Raw genomic sequence first — 24,764 nt, forward strand, 5'->3', positions numbered from 1 at the left:
ACAGACCCCTCTCTCCCTCCCTCCCACTCACTCACACATAGAGACAAATCCCCCACCCCAGGACAGACCCCTCTCTCCCTCCCTCCCACTCACTCACACATAGAGACAGGTCACCAGCCCCAGGACAGACCCCTCCCTCCCACTCACTCACACATAGAGACAATTCACCAGTCCCAGGACAGACCCCTCCCTCCCTCCCACTCACTCACACATAGAGACAGGTCACCAGCCCCAGGACAGACCACTCCCTCTCTCCCTCCCTCCCACTCACTCACACACAGAGACAGGTCACCAGCCCCAGGACAGACCCCTCTCTCCCTCCCTCCCACTCACTCACTCACTCACACTCACACACAGAGACAAACCCCTACCCCAGGACAGACCCCTCCCTCCCTCCCTCCCACTCACACACACATAGAGACAGGTCACCAGGCCTTGGACAGACCCCTCCCTCCCACTCACTCCCACTATGTTCAGGGGAATGGTCTCATGGGGCCCTATTATGATTTGTAAGATTTGAAGACTCAAATATTGAAATAGTTAAGTCTTTTTACCAAGCTATCAATTAAGATGGATGCTTTGGGAAATAGAAAGATTACTCAGATCCTGAGACTTCCCGGGTTAGGAACTGAGAGGCATTGCAGAAGCAAGAATTAAAGAAGTTTTACACTGTTTCCATACTAAGCGGTTAGTGTATCTTGTATTTTATTTATTTATTATCTATTTTTATTTATTTAGAGGTACAGGGCAGACCAGACCCTTCTGTCCCACCGAGCCACACTGCCAGCAACCCACCGATTTAACCACCAGCCTGATCACAGGCCCATTTACAACGACCAATTAACCTACCAACCCATACATCTTTGGACTGTGAGAGGAATCTGCAAACCCGGAGGAAACCTTCACACATGATGAGGAACATACAAATTAGCCTAGAGAGGTCACCGGCACCGAACTCTGAACTATGACCCCTGAGCTACAATAGCACTGTGCTAACCACTACACTACCATGTCTCTAACCTCAGTGAGCACAAAATACCAGAAACAATAGTTTCTTAAAAACTCCCTGCTGTATGAAAAGTGTAGTTCTTTAATGGGAATTGTTTGTATTGACAGCTACCCGATTAGTTTGCATTGTGTGAGAATGTCTGGGTTTGACACAACACATGCTATGGATTGCTTTAGACAGTTTATTTCCTCAGGCCAAGAGTCATGTCTGCTGTTATGGCTTCTTTATTGTCTTATTCCTTATTTTCATTGTTATTTTTATCCTTTTTTGTTTTGCTTCTTTATTATCAAGACATTACAATGCAGATGGAGTGGTTGACAGGTTTGCAGAAGGAGAGCAGATGGAGTGGTTGGTGGGTTTACAGGTGGATTGGCTGACGGGTTTGCAGATGGAGTGGTTGACGGTAATGAGATGAAGAACAGATGGAGTGGTTGACGGTAATGAGATGAAGAACAGATGGAGTGGTTGACGGTAATGAGATGAAGAACAGATGGAGTGGTTGACGGTAATGAGATAAAGAGCAGATGGAGTGGTTGACGGTAATGAGATGAAGAACAGATGGAGTGGTTGACGGTAATGAGATGAAGAACAGATGGAGTGGTTGACGGTAATGAGATGAAGAGCAGATGGAGTGGTTGACGGTAATGAGATAAAGAGCAGATGGAGTGGTTGATGGTAATGAGATGAAGAACAGATGGAGTGGTTGACGGTAATGAGATGAAGAACAGATGGAGTGGTTGACGGTAATGAGATGAAGAACAGATGGAGTGGTTGATGGTAATGAGATGAAGAACAGATGGAGTGGTTGACGGTAATGAGATGAAGAACAGATGGAGTGGTTGACGGTAATGAGATGAAGAACAGATGGAGTGGTTGACGGGCTTGCAGTAGGAGTGAGGAGTGCAGATGGAATGGTTGATGGGTTTGTAGATGGAGTGGCTGACGGATTTGCAGATGGAGTGGCTGACGGATTTGCAGATGGAGTGGCTGATGGATTTGCAGATGGAGTGGTTGATGAGTTTGCAGAAGCTGTATCTGCAGGTATGTAATATTTCTCACTGGGTTACAGGGTGCCCTCCAGTGTTTGCTGGGTTGGAGAACAAGCTGGACCAGGAGAACTTCCTCTGGCACCATTTTCCTACAGGCCATCCCATTCAAGGATTTGGGTTTTATTATTTTTATATGTGTGTGAGTGTTTGTTTTCTCCTGACATAACAATATGTGCTATATGTTCTGTGTGCTGTTGGTGATGTGTTTTGAACTTTGGCCCCAGAGGAATGCCGTTTCATTATGTTCTATTCATGTGTAGTTGAATGATAATTCATCTTGATCCAGAACTTGAACATGATCTGTGATGCCTGAACATTTTAACTATGTGTTCAGTTTCAGCTCTATGATCAAGTTCAAATATCTGAGTAGTACAAAGTAGGCTTGTGTTCCTCTAACACCTTTCACGTACTCAGGACACTCCAAAGCACTTGAATTTTTGAAGAAATCTTTTGCAGTGCTGTCATTGTTATAATGCAGGAAGCTGTCCAGTCAATTTATGCACAGAAAACTCCCAAAACTAATACCATGAAAATGAAGGTCTTAATTTTTTTTTCTGCAATGTAAATTGTGGGGTAAATATTGACCAGAGACAGTACTGCAGAATCAGGGATGGAAACCTTCAGTACATTTCAGACTGTATTGGTTGTTGATTGTTGACACAAATGACACATTTCTCTGATTCTTTCAAAGTCAATGTGACAAGTAAAGAATCAATGACAACTTGCTGCTTCTGCCTGCCTTCATGACTTCACTTCAAAATTTATTGATTGGGAAGGTCTTTGAAATGTTCTGTGCAAATCAAAAGATGTTTTTTTATTTTTATTCCTACTGGGTTACAACAAACAAGGTGTGGAGATTTCACCTGAGACTGTAGCTTGATTTATTAATCAGCTGTAAGATGTACTTTTGGCCTGGAAGAAACTACACAGTGTATGCATTCCTTTAAGACACACATAATCAATATTGCTTGCTGTTGGTTATTATTTCCATCTTTTCGTTGGATATTAAGAGGATTCCCAGATTGAATTACTGTATACTGTATTATATTTTAGCAGAACTGATAAATTATGCAGGTCTCTTTTCATCTAAAGGTCTCAGTCCCAGTGTTAGCGTACCTCCCCTCTCTGAAACAATTCACATGAAATCTGGAGGAAAGTTGATGTTTGTGAAAATTGGATGTGGCCATTTTGGCCTTGACTGTCAATTACCCTGCCAACACTCGATGTCATTGCATGTGTGACAAAGTAATAAATCCTATACATCTGAATCTCGTCACTTGTAGAGATATCGAAGAAAATGTGCTTGCAGTAATGTAATGCAATCAGTAACAAATATTTCTCAAGAAGCAAATGGAGGTCACTGATGTTAGTGTGAGTTATAATGTGGCCGTTATTTTACAAGAGACATGCCGGGTTTATATGTGGCATCTTTACTGATGGTTTAGGTAATCACTGTATTCCTTATCAGAGAACCCAAAATCCCTAGAAAACAAATAAAAGAGAGTAAGTATTGACTGTGATTTATTATTGATCTGTAACAAATCGACAGCCAGTTTTTAAGTCAATGAAAACAGAAATGGACAGAGATAGAAGGTGGGCTGTCGACTTGTAACAGCATTCATGTATAAACTCACAATCAGACATCCCACCCTACAAAAACTCATTTCAGGGAGGTGGCACCATCAATTTGCGGGAGACTCCCCGAACTTCCGGGAGAGGTGGGATGTCTGCAGTAGAGTAGCTCCTTAGCAGCTGGCCAGCAAGTTTAAATAACGTTAGCTACGCTAATGAACAAATGACACCTGTTAAACTCATCTCAACATGTCTCTTACAGTCATCTGGGCAATAGAAAAGTCACTGTTGCAAACAGTGCAGCGAGCAACACTGTTATTATTTTTGACCCCTATTAGGCAGGGCTACACTTTAGTGTAGTCTGGGGTGACGCACGTTTTTTTTTTCTTTTTTTGGAACACTCTGCCAAGGCGTGCGCGTGCTCTCTCTCTCTCTCTCTCTCTCTCTCTCGCTCTCTCTCTCTTCTCTCTCTCTCTCGCTCTCTCTTTTCTCTCTCTCTCTCTCTCTCTCTCTCTCTTGCGCACTCTCTCGCTCTCTCTCTCTCTCTCTCTCTTTCATGGTCACTCTCGCCCTCACGCTTACGCTCGCTCTCACGCTCATTCTTTCTCTTGTGCGCTCTCTTGCTCTCGTGGTCTCTCTCACGCTCGCTCTCTCTCAAAAAAATTGATTTCCGGGACATTGTATATAATTTGCGGGATCAGGGAGCCACTATTAATATGCGGGAGACTCCCGGAACTTCCGGGAGAGGTGGGATGTCTGCTCACAATTGATCCCACAAGTGCAGGATCACTGAGAGAGCTGCTTAACATCCCACCGTAAATCTCAAAGTGCTCTAAAAGCACTACTAAGTCATCCAATTTTACTTCATTCACTTCTGCCAGTGCAGTAACAGTCTATATTGTGATTTTTTGCAAGGCCTCAGCACCTCTTAACTCCCTGTCAGTTCTTGCAGAAGAATGATTGTAATGCATTGTTAATTACATATACTGCTTTCTCTCAATGTCGAGCCCTTCCATCACTAAACAAGCTCAATTGTCTCTTCTTTCATGTCCATTGTCACAAACTTTTTAAACTTTTCCCTCCAAATCCTGGCTCAATGCTATTTCTCAACAACTTGGTCAGTCTGTTTCCTTGTTAAGCCACCCATCCTTACATGATTACAGAAGGATTAAGCCATTCCATCTCTTCTCCAGCCATTGCTTCAGCTTCACTCAGACAATAAACAACCTCATAAACACAACAGATTCTGCAGATGCTGGACATCCAGAACAACAGACACAAAATGCTGGAGGAACTCAGCAGGTCAGGCAGCATCTATGGAGAAGAATAAACAGCCAATGATTCAGGCTGAGACCCTTCATCAGGACAGGAAAGGAAGGGGGAAGAAACCAGAATAAGAAAGTGGGGGCTGGGGGGAAGGAATACAAGCTGCCAGGTAGTAGGTGAGACCAGGTGGGTGGATAAAGTGAGAAAGTGGGAGGTGATAGGTGGAAGAGCTGAAGAGCTGAAGCAGAAGAAATATGGTAGGAGAGAAGGGTGAATCATAGGAGAAAGGGAAAGAGGAAGAGCACCAGAGCGAGGGGTAAACAACCTCTGTCTCCTACCAAACTTATACCTCCAATTGTCTGCCTTCATCTACTTCAGCCATGGCTGGACCATCCAAACAAGTTGTCTGATGTACTCCACTCTGCCCTACAACCCTCCACAGCTCATCCAAACTCTCAGTGCATTTGCAATGTGTCAATATGAGCAGGCAAAACACAGACATCAAATGATCTGAAAGACTCTGAACAGTACCAGCTATAGCACCATAGAACTTTCTGAAAGCATGAGAAGTTGGGTCTGAACATAGCTACAACATGCTGAGAGTGTCCTTGAACGGGTGGCATGGTAACTTAGCGGTTGGCGCAGTTTACAGCGCCAGCCATTAGGGTTCAATTCTCACCACTATCCGTAAGGAGCCTGTACGTTCTCCCCCATGACCACGTGGATTTCCAGTTTCCTCCCACTTCCCAAAGACGTACAGGTTAGGGTTAGAAAGTTGTGAGCATGGCCACACTTGCCCCAGCGCATGCTCAGACTGTGTTGGTCGTTGGCACAAATGATGCATTTCACTGTACGTTTCAATGAACATGTAACAAATAAAGCTCATCTCTTCCTTGCAACACACATCAAAGTTGCTGGTGAACGCAGAAGGCCAGGCAGCATCTCTGGGAAGAGGTACAGTCGACGTTTCGGGCCAAGACCCTTCGTCAGGACTAACTGAAGGAAGAGTGAGTAAGAGATTTGAAAGTGGGAGTGGGAGGGGGAGATCCAAAATGATAGGAGAAGACAGGAGGGGGAGGGATGGAGCCAAGAGCTGGACAGGTGATTGGCAAAGGGGATATGAAAGGATCATGGGACAGGAGGCCAGGGAGAAGGAAAAGGGGGAGGGGGCAGAAGCCCAGAGGATGGGCAAGGGGTATAGTCAGAGGGACAGAGGGAGAAAAAGGAGAGAGAGAGAAAGAATGTGTGTATATAAATAAATAACGGATGGGGTACGAGGGGGAGGTGGGGCATTAGCAGAAGTTTGAGAAGTTAACGTTCATGCCATCAGGTTGGAGGCTACCCAGACGGAATATAAGGTGTTGTTCCTCCAACCTGAGTGTGACTTCATCTTTACAGTAGAGGAGGCCGTGGATAGACATATCAGAATGGGAGTGGGATGTGGAATTAAAATGTGTGGCCACTGGGAGATCCTGCTTTCTCTGGCGGACAGAACGTAGGTGTTCAGCAAAGCGGTCTCCCAGTCTGCGTCGGGTCTCGCCAATATATAGAAGGCTGCATCGGGAGCACCGGACGCAGTATATCACCCCAGCCGACTCACAGGTGAAGTGTCACCTCATCTGGAAGGACTGTCTGGGGTCATCTCTTCCTTCATCTTTAATCATGTAAATTCTCCACAGGATGGCAACAAAGAGTTAATAACAACATAGTCAGGTTCCGCTGAAGCCAAAATGTGCTCTAGGAACCTGCAGCCAATCTGACTGAGCAGCGTCCAAAGTTAAGGCAGAGTTCCAATTTCCAAATTATTGAAAATTGCTGTCGGAAGGAAAATGCCAGAGGTTCCCTCCCACACAGAACAGGAGGAGCTCACCTGCACCTTCTAGTCCTCAGCAGCAAACCTCATTTATACGGTACACTAATAAACGACGTACATTTACCTACAAGAACATATATTGAACCAAATGGCAAATGATGAAATGTTGAGTCAAAAAAATAGATTTTACTGAAAAGAATGTCAAATGAATGGGAAAGTTCAGAGTTTGGGGTCTTGGCGGCTGAAGAAATAGCCACTCATAATGGAGCAGTTAAAGTCAGACTTTAGAAGTGGAGATTATATTAAAGCTGTCGAGAGATAGGAGAAAGCTGTGAGGCTGGCAGGGGCTTACAGAGGACAAAGGGTAAGGACATCAAGATTCTTAAGAACCAGAGTGAGAATTTTAAAATAGTAAACAGAAATCTATTCGTTAAACTAAATTTCACTACTCCTCTGTGGCATGAAGAATATATGAATGGATTCAAAATAATATCGGCTGCACGTCTATGCTCCTAATATCCTGCAGGTGTAAAGCAGCATGGAGGGAGAAACACTTCTCATTGAAGCCTGTTTCTTCAACCAGTCACTGACAATTATATTCTTTATGCTGTCCTTATAAATGTCCTGGAAAATACTTAGCAAGTTTTCCCATGACTGCTTCCATTCCAGAAAAAAATAAAGTTCAAAGTAAAAAGTAAATTTGTTATAATTTATTAAGCACATATATGTCACCGTATACTCCCCTGAAATTCATTTCCCTGTGGGCATTCACAGTAAATATGAAGAAACACAATAGTACCAATGAAAAGCCGCACACGAAGATGGAAACAGTGCTGCACAAAAATAGAAGCTCTCAGTAATCCCAAATTATGTATTCTCACTTTGCAAACATCATGGGTCCAATAACACAAGAAACTCGGTGAGTTCTGACTGTCAGTCAGTCACTTTAAACACAACATCTGGAGAACTGAAATAGTAACGGTGCAGTAATCATAAACACTTCATAAGGCCCGTAGCATTGACTCTTTATCCCCTTCATAGACGCTGCCTGACCTGCTGAGTTCCTCCAGCACTTGTGCGTGTGTGCGTGTGTGCGTGTGTGTGTGTGTGTGTGTGTGTGTGTGTGTGTGTGTGTGTGTGTGTTGCTCGAGTATAACGAATGGCTTTGCTTCAGTCGATACTAGGAGAGTTTGGCTGGAAACTCTTACCCAGCCGTGTGGAGGCTCCTCACTTACCAAGCTTCAAGTAGAAGTGAATTTGAGAAACTATAAAAGTTCCAGTCATCTTGGCCAAGACATTGTGCCAGAATACCAAATTCATGGGCTATGAGTCACTTTAATTACATTGTGCCACTAATCAGAGGTAAACTCGGAGCTTCCCAAGAGTTTGAGCATTACAAGATGCAATGTACAATTATCATGAGATTTCGTATCGCTCTTGAAGCATGTGAGGACATTTGAACTTGAGGCCTACTGTCCTTTTCCTTACCCATCTGTTTTTCAATGGGACCTAATATCACATGGAACGGGAACACATCCAATAAGTGGATTTTATAAACAAGTCCTGTTTCCAATCTGTTCTTCATAAAGCAATTTTTTTTTAATTTGAAGGTTTAGGAACAAGCAAGTTTCTTTGTAAACAGATTAACTTCAACAAGAATGAGCCTTGCTAGGCTAGTAGCTTGTGTCCGTTAGTAATTACTTCCTATGCAATACAAACATAGTCCCTTACATATTCAAAGTTCAAAGTAAATTTATTATCAAAGTTGATCATAAATGTCACCATAAACAACCCTGAGATTCATTTCCTGGGCATTGTCAGTACTCCCCAGAAACACAACGGAATCCAACGGGATGGACAAACAACCAGAGTGCAAACGGTAACGAACTGTGCAAATTCAAAAGAGCGGATGGGTGAATGAATGAGTGAATAAATGAATGAATAAATAAACAAATAAATATGCAGCCAGACAAACAAATAAACAAGCAATAAATATCAAGAGTATGAGATGAAGGGTCCATGAAAATGAGTCCATAGGTTGTGAAAACAGTTCAGTGATGGGGTGAGTGAAGTTGAGTGAAGTTATCCCCACTGATTCAAGAGCCTGATGATTGAGGGGTAACAACTGTTCCTGAACTGGGTGGTGTGGGTCCTGGGGCTCATATAAAAGAGATAACACAATTATGTATCAAAAAGAGAAATTCAATTAGATTAAACTGGGAATTATTATCATTTATTATTGAGATACACATTCTAAACACAGCGTAAAATTGTACCATTGTACCATCAAATTGTACCATAGTTACTTCTGCCAGTATATCCTATAACAGATGACTGTTTACAGAATTGCTCCTGCTTCACTTGATAATAAACAATTACTCTCACCTCAGCCTTCGGATTTGCTCTGTCATTGAGCCTATGTATCCCTTCTTTGATATTAATTCAGTCAGGTCTCTGAATTTTCATCTCTTGCTCTTCCTATGCTTCAACACAATTTTCTACATCATCTTGCCTGTATCTTCACTATAAAACATCGTATCTTTCTATTTTTCTTCCTTTTTTTCCTTAAACTTCAGAATTTTAGAATTCCTCACCACCCCATCCCAAGCAGTCTTTTATTACAATGAGAATTCACGCCGTGTTAAAAGCAACAAAGGGCATCTCTGATCACTAATTGATTTTTGATTGAACCGTTTGATGGTGGTTGTACTTTGATCCGTATCTCAATGTTGAAGCCACTTCATTTCACCAACTGGAATTCCTTCCCTAAATCTCTATACTTAAATCTTTTTCCCCAGTCCTTTCCAATGTCACTTAACCCACCTTTTCTATCATTTGGTGTCCATTGTAATCTACCCCACACTGAGTACTTTACACTCTGAAAGATGAAATATGGGTTAATGTCTATTTTAAGCACAAGAGACCCCAGCTGCTGTAATCTGAAGCAACAAGCAATCTTCTGGAAGTACTTGGTACGTTTTGCAGCCTCTGGAGATGTTGACAATTTCTTTCCTTCCACAGATGTTGCCTGACCCACTGAGTTCTTCCAGCAGTTTGTTTGTTGCTCTGCTTTAGGTTTAATGGACAGCTCTGTGCAATGCATTGAATGGAAGCAAGATGACTGTCATCATAAGTGACTTCATGTGAATTCCATCACAAGCCATTGTACTTAATCATAAAGCTAATTAACAGACATGAAAATGAGTAGAAACCCTAAAACAGGCAAGTTTTATTCAGAGGAGACACTGATACCTTATTCCAGCCTTATGCAAAACATATTCCAGCTAGTTAATTTATGATAAGTACCTGAACAATCAAAACAGATGACATGCAAGAGTTATGTAAAGCTATTTTTGTGTTTAGTTTTTCTAAATGTATTTCATTATTTATTTAGTGATATGGCACTGAACAGTCAGTAAGCCACTTATTTAATCCTAGCCTAATCACAGGACAACTTACAATGACCAATTAACCTACTAACCAGTATGTCTTTGAACTTTGGGAGGAAACCAGGGCACCTGGTGGAAACCCACACGGTTACTCCTTATACATCAGAATTGAACTCTGAACTCTGATGCCCCAAGCTGTAATAGTGTAACGCTATATGCTGAACTATCATCCTGCCCTGTCCTCTCCTGGGTGCTACAGTTTCAGGTCTATTGACCTGCACTCTTGTGTGCAGACAAGGACAAATTTCAACAAGCCCGACGAGGCTTTGGTGATAGCCGGTCGAGGTGGGGTAAGCTATCTGTTTAAAATACAGACAGAAAGTATGTGTGTGAGGCCGATTTTCTGCGCTCGGTGTTAGATGTGGGAGGTCCCGGAGACTCCCAGCCTCCTGGACAACTACATCTGCACCAGGTGCATCCAGCTGCAGCTCCTTAGGGAACTGGAGATGCAGCTCAATGACCTTTGTCTGGTCAGGGAGAATGAGGAGGTGATAGAGAGGAACTATAGACAGGTAGTCACTCCAGGGCCTGGGGAGACAGATATGCGGGTAACAGTCAGGAGATGGAAGGGCAAGAGGTAGATGCTAGAGAGTACCCCAGTGGCCGTCCCTCTGAACAATGTATTCCTGTTTGAGAACTGTTGGAGAAGGACTACCTGGGGGAAGCAACAGTGGTCCCACCTCTGGCACAGAGTCAGGTCTTGTGGCTCAGAAGGGTAGGGAAAGGAAGAGGATGGCAGCAGTGAGTTAGGGGGTCAGACAGGCAATTCTGTGGATGCAGGAAAGAAACGCAGATAGTAGTTTGCCTCCCAGGTGCCAGGGTCTGGGATGTTTCTGATCGCGTCCACAATATCCTGAAGTGGGATGGTGAACAGCCAGAGGTCGTGGTACATATTGGTACCCACGACATAGGCATGAAAAGGGAGGAGGTCCTGAAAGCAGACTACAGGGAGTTAGGAAGGAAGTTGAGAAGCAGGACCACAAAGATAGTAATCTCGGGATTACTGCCTGTGCCATGTGACAGTGAGTACAGTGAGTGGAGGATAAATGCGTGGCTGAGGGATTGGAGCAGAGGGCAGGGATTCAGATTTCTGGATCATTGGGATCTCTTTTGGGGCAGGTGTGACCTGTACAAAAAGGACAGGTTGCACTTGAATCTGAGGGGGACCAATATCCTGGTGGGGAGGTTTGCTAAGGCTATTGGGGAGAGTTTAAATTAGAATTGCTGGCGGTGGGAACCGAACTGAAGTGACGGAGGAAAGGGAGGTTGGCTTACAAATAGAGAAAGCTTGGAGACAGTGCAAAAGGGAGGATAGGCAGGCGATAGAGAAGAGACGCACTCAGACCGATGGTTTGAGATGTGTCTATTTTAACGCAAGGAGTATTATGAATAAAGCGGATGAGCTTAGAGCGTGGAACAGTATTTGGAGCTATGATGTTGTGGCCATTACAGAGACTTGGATGGTGCAGGGACAGGAATGGAGTGCCAGGCTTTAGATGTTTCAGAAAGGACAGGGAGGGAGGCAGAAGAGGTGGGGGTGAGGTACTGTTGATCAGAGATAGTGTCACGGCTGCAGAAAAGGAGGAAGTCGTGGAGGAGTTGTCTACGGAGTCTCTGTGGATGGAAGTGGAAGGGGTCAATAACTCTACTGGGTGTTTCTCATAGACCACCCAATAGTAACAGGGACATTGAGGAGCAGATAGGGAGACAGATTCTAGAAAGGAGTAATAATAACAGGGTTTTTGTGGTGGGAGATTTTAATCTCCCAAATATTGATTGGCATCTCCCTAGAGTGAGGGGTTTAGATGTGGTGGAGTTTGTTAGATGTGTTCAGGAAGGTTTCTTGACACAATATGTAGATAAGCCTACAAGAGGAGAGGCTGTATTTGATCTTGTATTGGGAAATGAACCTGGTCAGGTGTCAGGTCAGTGGAAGAGCATTTTGGAGATAGTGATCACAATTCTATCTCTTTTACCATAGCATTGGAGAGGGATAGGAACAGGCAAGTTAGGGAAATGTTTAATTGGAGTAAGGGGAAATATGAGGCTATCAGGCATGAACTTGGAGCATAAGTTGGGAACAGATGTCCTCAGGGAAATGTATCGCAGTAATGTGGCAAATGTTCAGGGGATATTTGCATGGGGTTCTGAGTAGATATGTTCCAATAAGACAGGGAAAGGATGGTAGGGTACAGGAACTGTGGTGTACAAAGGCTATGGAAAATCTAGTTAAGAAGAAAAGAAGAACTTACGAAAGGTTCAAAATACTAGGTAGTGATAGAGATCTAGAAGATTATAAGGCTAGCAGGAAGGAGCTTATGAATGAAATTAGGAGAGCAAGAAGGGGCCATGAGAAGGCATTGGCAGACAGGATAAAGGAAAACCCCAAGGCATTCTACAAGTATTTGAAGAGCAAGAGGATAAGATGTGAGAGAATAGGACCAATCAAGTGTGACAGTGGAAAAGTGTTTATGGAACTGGAAGAGATGGCAGAGGTACTTAATGAATACTTTGCTTCAGCATGCACTATGGAAAAGGATCTTGGCGACTGCAGGGATGACTTGCAGTGGACTGAAAAGCTTGAGCATATAGGTATTAAGGAAGAGGATGTGCTGGAGCTTTTGGAAAGCATCAAGTTGGATAAGTCTCCGGGACCGGACGAGATGTTCCCTATGCTACTGTGGTAGGTGAGGGAGGAGATTGCTCAGCCTCTGGTAATGATCTTTGCATCATCAATGAGGATGGGAGAGGTTCCAGAGGATTGGAGGGTTGCAGATGTTGTTCCCTTATTCAAGAAAGGGAGCAGAGATAGCCCAGTAAATTATAGACTAGTGAGTGTTACCTCAGTGGTTGGTAAGTTGATGGAGAAGATCCTGAGAGGCAGGATTCATGAACATTTGGAGAGGCATAATATGATTAGGAATAGTCAGCATGGCTTTGTCAAAGGCAGGTCATGCCTTACGAGCCTGATTGAATTTTTTCAGGATGTGACTAAACACATTGATCAAGGTAGAGCCATAGATGTAATGTATATGAATTTTAGCAAGGCATTTGATAAGGTACCCCATGCAAGGCTTATTGAGAAAGTAAGGAGGCATGGGATCCAAAGGGACGTTGCTTTGTGGACCCAGAACTGGCTTGCCCACAGAAGGCAAAGAGCAGTTGCAGACGGATCATATTCTGCATGGAGGTTGGTGACCAGTGGTGTGCCTCAGGGATCTGTTCTGGAACCCCTACTCTTTGTGATTTTTATAAATGACCTGGATGAGGAAGTGGAGGGATGGGTTGGTAAATTTGCTAATGTCAGAAAGGTTTGGCTTGTTGTGGATAGTGTGGAGGGCTGTCAGAGGTTACAGTGGGACATTGATGGGATGCAAAACTGGGCTGAGAAGTGGCAGATGGAATTCAATCCAGATATGTATGAGGTGGTTCATTTTGGTAGGTCAAATATGATGGCAGAATATAGCATTAATGGCAAGATTCTTGAAAGTGTGCAGGATCAGAGAGATCTTGGGGTCCGAGTCCACAGGACACTCAAAGCTGCTGCACAGGTTGACACTGTGGTTAAGAAGGCATACAGTGCATTGGCCTTCATCAATCGTGGGATTGAGTTTAAGAGCCAAGAGGTAACGTTGCAGCTATTTGGACCGCACTTGGAGTGCTGTGCTCAATTCTGGTCGCCTCACTACAGGAAGGACATGGAAACCATACAAAGGGTGCAGAGGAGATTTACAAAAGATGTTGCCTGGATTGGAGAGCATGGCTTATAAAAATAGCTTGAGTGAACTCGGCCTCTTTTCCTTGGAGTGACGGAGGATGAGAGGTGACCTGAAAGAGGTGTATAAGATGATGAGAGGCATTGATCATATGGATAGTCAGAGGCTTTTCCCCAGGGCTGAAATGACTAGCTCAAGAGGGCATAGTTTTAAGGTGCTTGGAAGTAGGTACAGAGGAGATGTCAGGGGTAAGTTTTTTACTTTGAGAGTGGTGAGTGTGTAGAATGGGCTGCCATCGACGGTAGTGGAGGCGGAAGCGATAGGGTCTTTTAAGAGACCCCTAGATGGATACACGGAGCTTAGAAAAATAGAGGGCTATGGGTAAGCCTCAGTAGTTCTAAGGAAAGGATATGTTCGGCACAGCTTTGTGGGCCGAAGGGCCTGTATTGTGCTCTAGGTTTTCTATGTTTCTATGTTAAGCCCTCCACCTGTGTGGGTCTATGAATCCGAGTCTGTCCCACTCTTCAACTGGAAAGATCATCTGGCTGGAATTTGGGTGAAGTCACTTGACAATGATCAGGATGGAAACACTCTCAATCTTTCACTCTTTAAGTGACAACTGCTGATATTAACTGTCACAGTTCAGCTGTGGCAAAAACTGAAACTAAGTAACTCAACATGTTAAAAGCAAGAGCATGCATAGGCCAGATGGCTGCTGAACCCTTCCTAGCTTTTGATAAGATGCTGGGTGATTTCCTCCCACAATTCCACTTTGTCCGTCACTCCGTCCCCGGTCCCTGATTACACTGGATTCCAACAACTACCTGTTTCATCTCAGACATGTTTTGTCTTCACAGATCTTTTCCAATGATTCCCAACATTCTTTTCCTTTGCTTTACCCATCAACCCTACTGGGGCACAGGCTGCTGACAGGCCCAACCCTCTTCCTTTCGCTGCCAGTCTTGAGGCTGTCCATGGTGGAGATGTTTCAAAACATGGACAGAACATTAAATTTCCAGCCAAAGAATCCAACAGCATCCATCTGTCAGACCCTTTCAGAATTGTATGTTTGAATCTTATTTTTCTAAACTCCTAAGAATCTTTTCAACCCTTCTCATAGGATTGCTCTATTCACAACTGGAAACTTCTCCGGTCTGTATTTTAGTGAATCTTTAGTGATATAGCTAGCGACTAAGTCGCTACTGAGCTTAGGAAGTAATCACTGTCTGCAAATAATAAACTCCATGACACAAGCCAGGAGTTCAGTGTTGAGGGCAAGAAAAAGGGGAAGAGTTCCTAAAGAGAGGACCAAAGAAATGAGCTTGCGAAGAGGAATGTGAGAATGAGAGACAGAGAGGAACCATTTGCAATGCGCCAGCAACTGTGAAAAGATGTTGGCAACTGCAGTAAAGATTTAACCCTGCTTGAAGAACTTTCAGTTTGTAACATTGCTAAGAGTGTACCTCAGTTCAATATTGCAGACAATGCAACTTCTCCCATGTCTGTACTCTTCCTTGGCTGCCTGACTAATCCTCAAACTCTTTCTCAGACACTCCAGGGATTCCCAACCTCTCTTTTAATCACTTTCAGACTCTCTGGCCCCAACTTCTGCCATTCTATGGTCTCTGACTTACCATGTGTGGATAACTTCACTCACCTCACATCTGAAGTGATTGCACAACCTATGGAGTCATTTTCAAAGACACTACAGCTGCTTTTCTCAGCATTACATATTTATTTGCCTGGTTTGTTTTCTTTTGCACGTTCGTTGTTTGTAAGTCTTTGCATCTAGTTTCTCATTGATTCTGTTGTGATTCTGTGAATGCCTGCAAGAAATTGAATCTCATGGTGGTCTAAGGTGACATATATGTATTCTAATTAATACATTTACTTTGAACTTTGAATTTAGATTCACTCCCAAGCAAATTAAATAATTAGTCAAAATAAATACCAACTTCAGTTTTTGACATCAGCAAATATTCCAAAAGAAGCCAAGTCACAGCTTCCTCAGTACCAAGAAATTAAACTACATACAAGCTTTTCAAATTCAGAAACCCTTGGACAATGGTAAAGGTCCTTGAGCCCCATGTTGAGCTCAGTCAAAAACACAAAAAAAAATACAAAATACTGTAAATGGCCCCAACTTCAGATGAAATCTCTTCTCGCTGCTGCCATCAGGAAGAAGTTACAGGAGCTTCAGGACTCACAACACCAGGTTCAGGGACAGTTATTACCCTCAACCATCAGGATCCTGAACCACATGGGACAACTTCACTTGCCTTGCCATTGAAATGTTCCCACAACCTATGGACCCTCTTTCAAGGACTCTTCATCTCATGTTCTTGATATTTACTTATTTAATAATTTCATTTTTGTATTTGTATATTTTGTCATCTTTTTATACAAGGGTTATTGTCTGTTGTGTTTGCAGCTTTTTATTCATCCTATGGTGCTTCTTTGTATCTGCTGTGAATGCCCAGAAGAAATTGAATGTCGGGGTAGTATATGTACTTTGATAATAATTTTATTTTGAACTTTGAAACAACCTTGCTGAAATGGGTAGTCAGCAGAATGATCTACACTTCGGTTTTTTTTTACTCTCTGATACAGAGTTTGTGTGCTGACCCAAGAAGCAGGGTGATTGCACGGAAGATAGAAAGTGGCAGGAGTGAGTGCTGGTACTGGAATGGGCTGAAATCAAGTGGACTGTGTCAGAGACTATCTGTGGTTGCCTGCAATCAGAAGAACCACTTCTCCTGCAGTGTCTGTATAGAGCTTAGTGCACCTGCTAACACAGAGCACAGCAGAGCTGGTGATTGTTGTGGAGAGGTTGAGGAAAAGGCAGTAAGAATCACGTAACAGACACCAAGCCACAGTTGCAAGATAAAGTATTTCAGACTCATGTATTTTCTGAGTGATTACAAGGGGACATTTTATATCCATCCATAAAACCGTAAGACACAGGTGCAGAATTTGGCCATTCGGCCTGTTGAGGTTGTTCTGCCATTCCATTATAGCTGATTTATTATTCCTCTCAACCTCATTTTCCTGCCTTCTCCCCATAACCTCTGATGACCTGATTAATCAAGAAACTATCAAACTCTGCTTCATATATATCCACTGACCTGGCCTCCACAGCCATCTCTGGCAATAAATTGCACAGATTCACCCCTCTCTGGCAAAAGAAATTCCTCCTCATCTCTGTTCTAAAGGTATATCCTTCTATTCTGAGGCTGTGCCCTCTGGCTCGAGGCTCCCCTACTGTAGGAAACATCCTCTCCACATCCACTCTATCTGTGCCCTCTGGTCCTAGACTCTCCCAGTATAGGAAACATCCTCTCCACGTCCACTCTATCTGTGCCCTCTGGTCCTATACTCCCCCAGTATAGGAAACATCCTCTCCACATAGACTCTATCTGTGCCCTCTGGTCCTAGACTCCCCTACTGTAGGAAACATCCTCTCCACATCCACTCTATCTGTGTCCTCTGGTCCTAGACTCCCCCACTACAGGAAACATCCTCTCTACGTCCACTCTGTCTGTGCCCTCTGGTCCTATACTCCCCCACTATAGGAAACATCCTCTCCACATCCACTCTATCTGTGTCCTCTGGTCCTAGACTCCCCCAGTATAGGAAACATCCTCTCCACATCCACTCTATCTGTGTCCTCTGGTCCTAGACTCCCCCAGTATAGGAAACATCCTCTCCACATAGACTCTATCTGTGTCCTCTGGTCCTAGACTCCTCCACTATAGGAAACATCCTCTCGACGTCCACGCTATCTGTGTCCTCCGGTCCTAGACTCCCCCAGTATAGGAAATATCCTCTCCACATCCACTCTATCTGTGCCCTCTGGTTCTAGACTCCCCCACTATAGGAAACATCCTCTCCACATCCACTCTATCTGTGCCCTCTGGTCCTATACTCCCCCAGTATAGGAAACATCCTCTCCACATAGACTCTATCTGTGTCCTCTGGTCCTAGACTCCTCCACTATAGGAAACATCCTCTCCACGTCCACGCTATCTGTGTCCTCCGGTCCTAGACTCCCCCAGTATAGGAAATATCCTCTCCACATCCACTCTATCTGTGCCCTCTGGTTCTAGACTCCCCCACTATAGGAAACATCCTCTCCACATCCACTCTATCTGTGCCCTCTGGTCCTATACTCCCCCAGTATAGGAAACATCCTCTCCACATAGACTCTATCTGTGTCCTCTGGTCCTAGACTCCTCCACTATAGGAAACATCCTCTCCACGTCCACGCTATCTGTGTCCTCCGGTCCTAGACTCCCCCAGTATAGGAAATATCCTCTCCACATCCACTCTATCTGTGCCCTCTGGTCCTATACTCCCTCACTATATGAAACATCCTCTCCACATCCACTCTATCTGTGTCCTCTGGTCCTAGACTCCTCCACTATAGGAAACATCCTCTCCACATCCACTCTATCTGTGTCCTCTGGTCCTAGACTCCCTCACTATATGAAACATCCTCTCCACATCCACTCTATCTGTGCCCTCTGGTCCTAGACTCCCCCACTATAGGAAACATCTGCTCCACATCCTCTCTATCTTTCTATATTCGGTAAGTTTGAATGAGATCCCCTCTTTATTCTTCTGAACTCCAATGAGTATGGGTCCAGAGCCCTCAAACCCTCCTCATATGTTAACCGTTTTCATTCCTGGACATTTTGTAATGCCAGCACATCCTTTCTTAGACAAGGGGCCCTAAAACAGCTCCGGATACTCCAAGAGTGAACTGACCAATGCCCTATGAAACCAGCAGAGAGTGAGCTCATGCAACCACACTGCAGCTTTTCCCTTAAAATCGAGAGCTGCACTGTCTGATTTCTCAAGGCATCCAGCTTGTTTCTTAGCTGCAGGTGAACTCTGACTGAATGCAAGTTGCTACGTAATGCTTTCCCTGGTAACATTAAAAGGCCACAGGCAGCCTGTGAATTTCCTGTTTTAAACTGGTAGAAATGAATAGTTAAGTGTTAAAAGATTATAGAGTAATTTTTAGAGAGTTTGTAACTTTCCATTAGAGTGGTAAATAGTCTGCTGTTTGCCTTGGCTACCATTCCCCCAATCTCTCTGAAGGTCTGTCTCCATTAAAGTTATTATTTATGTAGCAGGAGCCAACGGGCAAGTTGACTTTATATGGAACTAAGTCCACAAGAAAGTGAAGAATGAAGAGTTTGAGTACTGCACAGTGGTTCCATTACAACATCTGCACTTGTTTGCACATCTATTTATGAACACTGACCCCAGCAATATTAAATATTACAGTAACAGTCACTTGGGCTGTGTGTGCCTGTTAAATCACATCTATTTACAGAAAGAAAGTCTGGAAACAAAGCAAGTTTCTACAATATGAAATAAGCAGCTTTATTCATGTCCCAGAAAGATACCATATTTAGACATCAAATCTAACCTCGAAAGAGACTGGCAGGAAAATGCATAAACCATAGGAAGAAAGTATTGTATTTCTGTACTTTCTCATGTGAAGATTATTTTATTTTGTAATTTTAATAACATTTACATTATGTTCTCCAAATTTAGACCATGTTTTGATCAGTGAGCCTCAGAGATAACACATATTTGCTGACTAATGACAAGGTTCTTAGCAGTGTAGAGGAATAGAGGGATCTTGAGGGTGTGTTTGTGTGAGTGTGCTTGTGTGTGTGTATGTGTGTGTGAGAGTGTGTGTATGTGTGTGTGTGTGTATGTGTGTGAGTGTGTTTGTGTGTGTATGTGTGTAAGAGTGTGTGTATGTGTGTGTGTGTGTATGTGTGTGAGTGTGTGTGTGTGTGTGTATGTATGTGTGAGAGTGTGTGTTTGTGTATGTGTGTGTATGTGTGAGAGTGTGTGTGTGTGTGTGTGTATGTGTGTGAGTGTGTTTGTGTATGTATGTGTGAGAGTGTGTGTTTGTGTATGTGTGTGTATGTGTGAGAGTGTGTGTGTGTGTGTGTGTATGTGTGTGAGTGTGTTTGTGTATGTATGTGTGAGAGTGTGTGTTTGTGTGTGTGTGTATGTGTGAGAGTGTGTGTATGTGTGTGTGTGTATGTGTGTGAGTGTGTTTGTGTGTGTGTATGTATGTGTGAGAGTGTGTGTATGTGTGTGTGTGTGTATGTGTGTTTGTGTGTGTGTGTATGTGTGAGGTGTGTGTATGTGTGTGTGTTTGTGTGTGTGTGTGTGAGAGTGTGTGTATGTGTGTGTGTATGCGTGTGAGTGTGAGAGTGTGTGTATGTGTGTGTGTATGTGTGTGAGTGTGTTTGTGTGTGTGAGTTTGTGTAAGTGTGTGTGTGAGTATGTATATATGTGGGTGTCAGTGTGTGTGTGTGTGCTGTGTTTGCTGATATATTAGCACACACACAGAGCACACATCTATAAGACAACATACTATGTTAGACAACTATAGTACAGATCATCTCCTCAACCATAGTCTCAGTTGAAGAAGGCTGATGAAAGGGGCAAGGCTCCAATTTCACTTGTATGTATCAAATAAACTCAAATGCCACTCTCAAACCTCATTATCGCAATCTCAACTGCCGTTAAGATACTCTGATAAATGGTTCAAATGTCTCTACTGGTCGGTGCTTGTATGAACTTTAGTGTAAAATATCCCACAGACACATCTGCAACGAAAAATCGTTCATAAATATTAGGGATATTTTGATTTAGAAGCATCCGTCCTTTATATGTCTGTCTGAGCTTTTACAGATATGATTATATTGCATCTTATAATTGGACCCCAGGCAAGGCATACCGACTTGAGTTGATTGATTCGATATTAAAAGGTCCTGCGAATTGATTATACAATAACTGTACTTTACTCGCTCGATACGGCGAGTTTTAGGGAGCGAGTACTTCTAGCGAATGACCAGCGAGGTTGCTGCTACCAATCTTTACCGTTTCACCAATATTCCTGGTTTAAAAAAGGATACTACAGCCCGGCATGTGTTCACTGATCTTCACAAGTTGACTTGGCTGACAGCCTTCAAACTCCAACCAAGGCGCCAGTAGCCGGAGCAAACGGAACACTTAACCTCCCTACTGCTAAATTTCATCGCAGAATTGTTTAAAGCAGAAATTCACGCATTGGAGAGAAATGCATAACTGTTTAAGAATTGAATTAAGATCACTTACCACCAGAAGCTGATGCAAGGTTAGTAAGGAGGGCAGAGTACAGGAGGTGTAATAGTGACGAGGTAGCCAGCAAAACGGATCGCCTTCTCGGGGCCATCTGTCTCTCTCATGCACCTTCCAAAAGTCTTTTTTCCAGCAGTGTGTGCGTGCGTCTGGTGGCGAGCGAGGGGAGTGACTAGCCAACTGTTCCAGGGACCAACCCTCTCACACAGAGACTCTCTCACATTACAATCCCGGGATATTTTAAAACGCGATGTATCTGATGGGGGCTCAACACAGCCTCATTCATAGCCTGATGAGTCAATCTGTCCGTTGCCTGTGCGGTTTAATTGATGGAGAGTTAACTCCCGAAGCAGAACCACGGTGCCTTGGCTGGAGTCGCTCATGTTTACTTTGGTGGGACCCCACTCCAACACCCCCAAATTCATATTTTCCACATTTTTGGAGTAAACTTGTTGGTTAAATGACTCAGAATGACTGGAGTACTGTGGCACTGGAAATTGAACTAAAATAGGCCAAGCAGCAGTTCACCGCGCTTGTCTGTGATTTCTGGCGCTCTCCTTATTTCTGGGACCAGCAGTACGGATACGTTAAGCCTAGCTTCTTCGCTCTTCGGTCATTGTGTTGTGTCCATCTGTTGTGTCACAGAATTCACTCAACATCCACATCAGTGCCCGACCAGAGGGCACTTCCTCAGAATAGAGGGACATCCATTGAGAACAGAGATTGGGAGGGATTTCTTTAGCCAGAGGGAAATAAATCTACGGAATTCATTGCCGCAGACGGCTATGGAGGCCAAATCATTGAGAATATTTAATGCCTAGGTTGGTAGGTTCTTGGGTCGTCAGAGTATCAAAAGCTACAGGGAGAAGCGAGGAGAATGCGGTTGAGAGGGAAAATAAATGAGCCCTGATGGAATGGTGCAGCAGACTGGACGGGCCGAATGGCCTAATTCTGCTCTGCGTCTTATGGCCTTGTGGTCAAAATGCCTTTACTGGCAGAGCTGCCGGAACCTTGACAGGAGCAAATGAGATGTCCAATCTCTGATCAGTAGCAAGCTACATTGGATTCGAAGAAGGAGTCTGAGAGTCTGAGTGGGAGTGCCGAGAAAGAGATTTTTGAAATTTTCGTTATTTTTTTTTCTCCAACGGCTTTCTGAGAGGCGGGACTGCGCAGGCGTGTGACGTCGGGCAGTGCAGCGCGGCAGATTTAAAAGGAACAGAGCCTCAGAGAGCGGGCAGCGTAGTTTGCGGGCGGCAGAGTGAGCCGGGAGCAGAGTGAAGGCTTAAGGGCTTCGGCTCAACGGGCTTAGGCGGAAGCGGGCGAGGCGAGGAAGGTTTGACATTCATTTTCTGTTGCTATTTGAGGAGAGGGGCATTATGACTGTGAGGGCAATTTGCTGTTCTCGGTGTCGGATGTGGGAGGCCCTGGAGTCTCCAAGCCTCCCGGACGTCTACATCTGCGCCAAGTGCATCGAGATGCAGCTCCTAAGGGACCGTGTTACGGAACTGGAGCTGCAGCTCGATGACCTTCGTCTGGTCAGGGAGAGCGAGGAGGTGATAGAGAGGAGTGGAAGGCAGGTGGTCACGCCGGGGCCATGGGAGGCAGGCAAGTGGGTCATGGTTAGGAGGGGGAAGGGGAAAAGGCAGGTGATGGGGAGTACCCCGGCGGCTGTGCCCCTTAACAACAGGTACTCCTGTTTGAGTACTGTTGGAGGGGACAGCTTACCCGGGGGAAGCGACAGTGGCCCTGCCTCCGGCACAGAGTCTGGCCCTGTAGCTCAGAAGGGTAGGGCAAGGAAGAGGAGGGCAGTTGTGATAGGGGACTCGATAGTAAGGGGGTCAGATAGGCGATTCTGTGGACGCAGTCCAGAGACTCGGTTGGTAGTTTGCCTCCCTGGTGCCAGGGTCCGGGATATTTCTGATCGTGTCCAAGATATCCTGAAGTGGGAGGGTGAAGAGCCAGAGGTCCTGGTACATATAGGTACCAATGACATAGGTAGGAAAAGGGATGAGGTCCTGAAAGAAGAATATAGGGAGCTAGGAAGGGAGTTGAGAAAAAGGACCGCAAAGGTAGTAATCTCGGGATTACTGCCTGTGCCACGCGACAGTGAGAGTAGGAATGCGATGAGGTGGAGGATAAATGCGTGGCTGAGGGATTGGAGCAGGGGGCAGGGATTCAAGTTTTTGGATCATTGGGACCTCTTTTGGCGCAGGTGTGACCTGTACAAAAAGGACGAGTTACACTTAAATCCTAGGGGGACCAATATCCTGGCAGGGAGATTAGCGGGGGCTACTGAGGTGACTTTAAACTAGAATGGTTGGGGGGTGGGAATCAAATTAAAGAGGCTAGGTGTGAGGAGGTTAGTTCACAACAGAGGGATGGGAACCAGTGCAGAGAGACAGAGGGGTGTAAAGTGAGCGTAGAAGCAAAAAGTACAAAGGGGAAAAGTAAAAGTGGCAGGCCGACAAATCCAGGGCAAGCATTAAAAAGGGCTAAGAGAGTTGTAAAAGAGCGCCTGAAGGCTTTATGTGTCAATGCAAGGAGCATTCGTAATAAGGTGGATGAATTGAAAGTGCAGATTTTTATTAATGATTATGATATAGTTGGGATCACAGAGACATGGCTCCAGGGTGACCAGGGATGGGAGCTCAACGTTCAGGGATATTCAATATTCAGGAGGGATAGACATGAAGGAAGGGGAGGTGGGGTGGCGTTGCTGGTTAAAAAAGAGATTAACGCAATAGAAAGGAAGGACATAAGCCGGGAAGATGTGGAATCGAAATGGGTAGAGCTGCGTAACACTAAGGGGCAGAAGACGCTGGTGGGAGTTGTGTACAGGCCACCTAACAGTAGTAGTGAGGTCGGAGATGGTATTAAATAGGAAATTAGAAATGTGTGCAATAAAGGAACAGCAGTTATAATGGGTGACTTCAATCTACATGTAGACTGGGTGAACCAAATTGGTAAAGGTGCTGAGGAAGAGGATTTCTTGGAATGTATGCGGGATGGTTTTTTGAACCAACATGTCGAGGAACCGACTAGAGAGCAGGCTATTCTGGACTGGGTTTTGAGCAATGAGGAAGGGTTAATTAGCGATCTTGTCGTGAGAGGCCCCTTGGGTAAGAGTGACCATAATATGGTGGAATTCTTCATTAACATGGAGAGTGACGTAGTTAATTCAGAAACAAAGGTTCTGAACTTAAAGAGGGGTAACTTTGAAGGTATGAGTCGTGAATTAGCTAAGATAGACTGGCAAATGACACTTAAAGGATTGACGGTGGATATGCAATGGCAGGCATTTAAAGGTTGCATGGATGAACTACAACAATTGTTCATCCCAGTTTGGCAAAAGAATAAATCAAGGAAGGTAGTGCACCCGTGGCTGACAAGAGAAATTAGGGATAGTATCAATTCCAAAGAAGTAGCATACAAATTAGCCAGAGAAAGTGGCTCACCTGAGGACTGGGAGAAATTCAGAGTTCAGCAGAGGAGGACAAAGGGCTTAATTAGGAAGGGGAAAAAAGATTATGAGAGAAAACTGGCAGAGAACATAAAAACGGACTGTAAAAGCTTTTATAGATATGTAAAAAGGAAAAGACTGATAAAGACAAATGTAGGTCCCCTGCAAACAGAAACAGGTGAATTGATTATGGGGAGCAAGGACATGGCAGACCAATTGAATAATTACTTTGGTTCTGTCTTCACTGAGGAGGACATAAATAATCTTCCAGAAAT

General features: G+C 44.2%; 1 protein-coding gene across 1 annotated transcript in view; it reads right to left on the bottom strand.

The window, feature by feature from the left end:
* Window positions 1-21,152, bottom strand: part of LOC134358616 (chondroitin sulfate proteoglycan 4-like) — a 205,597-nt gene extending 184,445 nt beyond the window's left edge. The window contains exon 1 of the mRNA XM_063071058.1: window positions 21,027-21,152. Coding sequence (XP_062927128.1) covers window positions 21,027-21,123 — 97 coding nt within the window. The 5' untranslated portion in view covers window positions 21,124-21,152. The remainder of the gene's footprint in view (window positions 1-21,026) is intronic.
* Window positions 21,153-24,764: the final 3,612 nt, after the last annotated feature.

This window comes from Mobula hypostoma, chromosome 18 (genome assembly GCF_963921235.1).
Source record: "Mobula hypostoma chromosome 18, sMobHyp1.1, whole genome shotgun sequence".
Lineage (NCBI taxonomy): Eukaryota > Metazoa > Chordata > Chondrichthyes > Myliobatiformes > Myliobatidae > Mobula > Mobula hypostoma.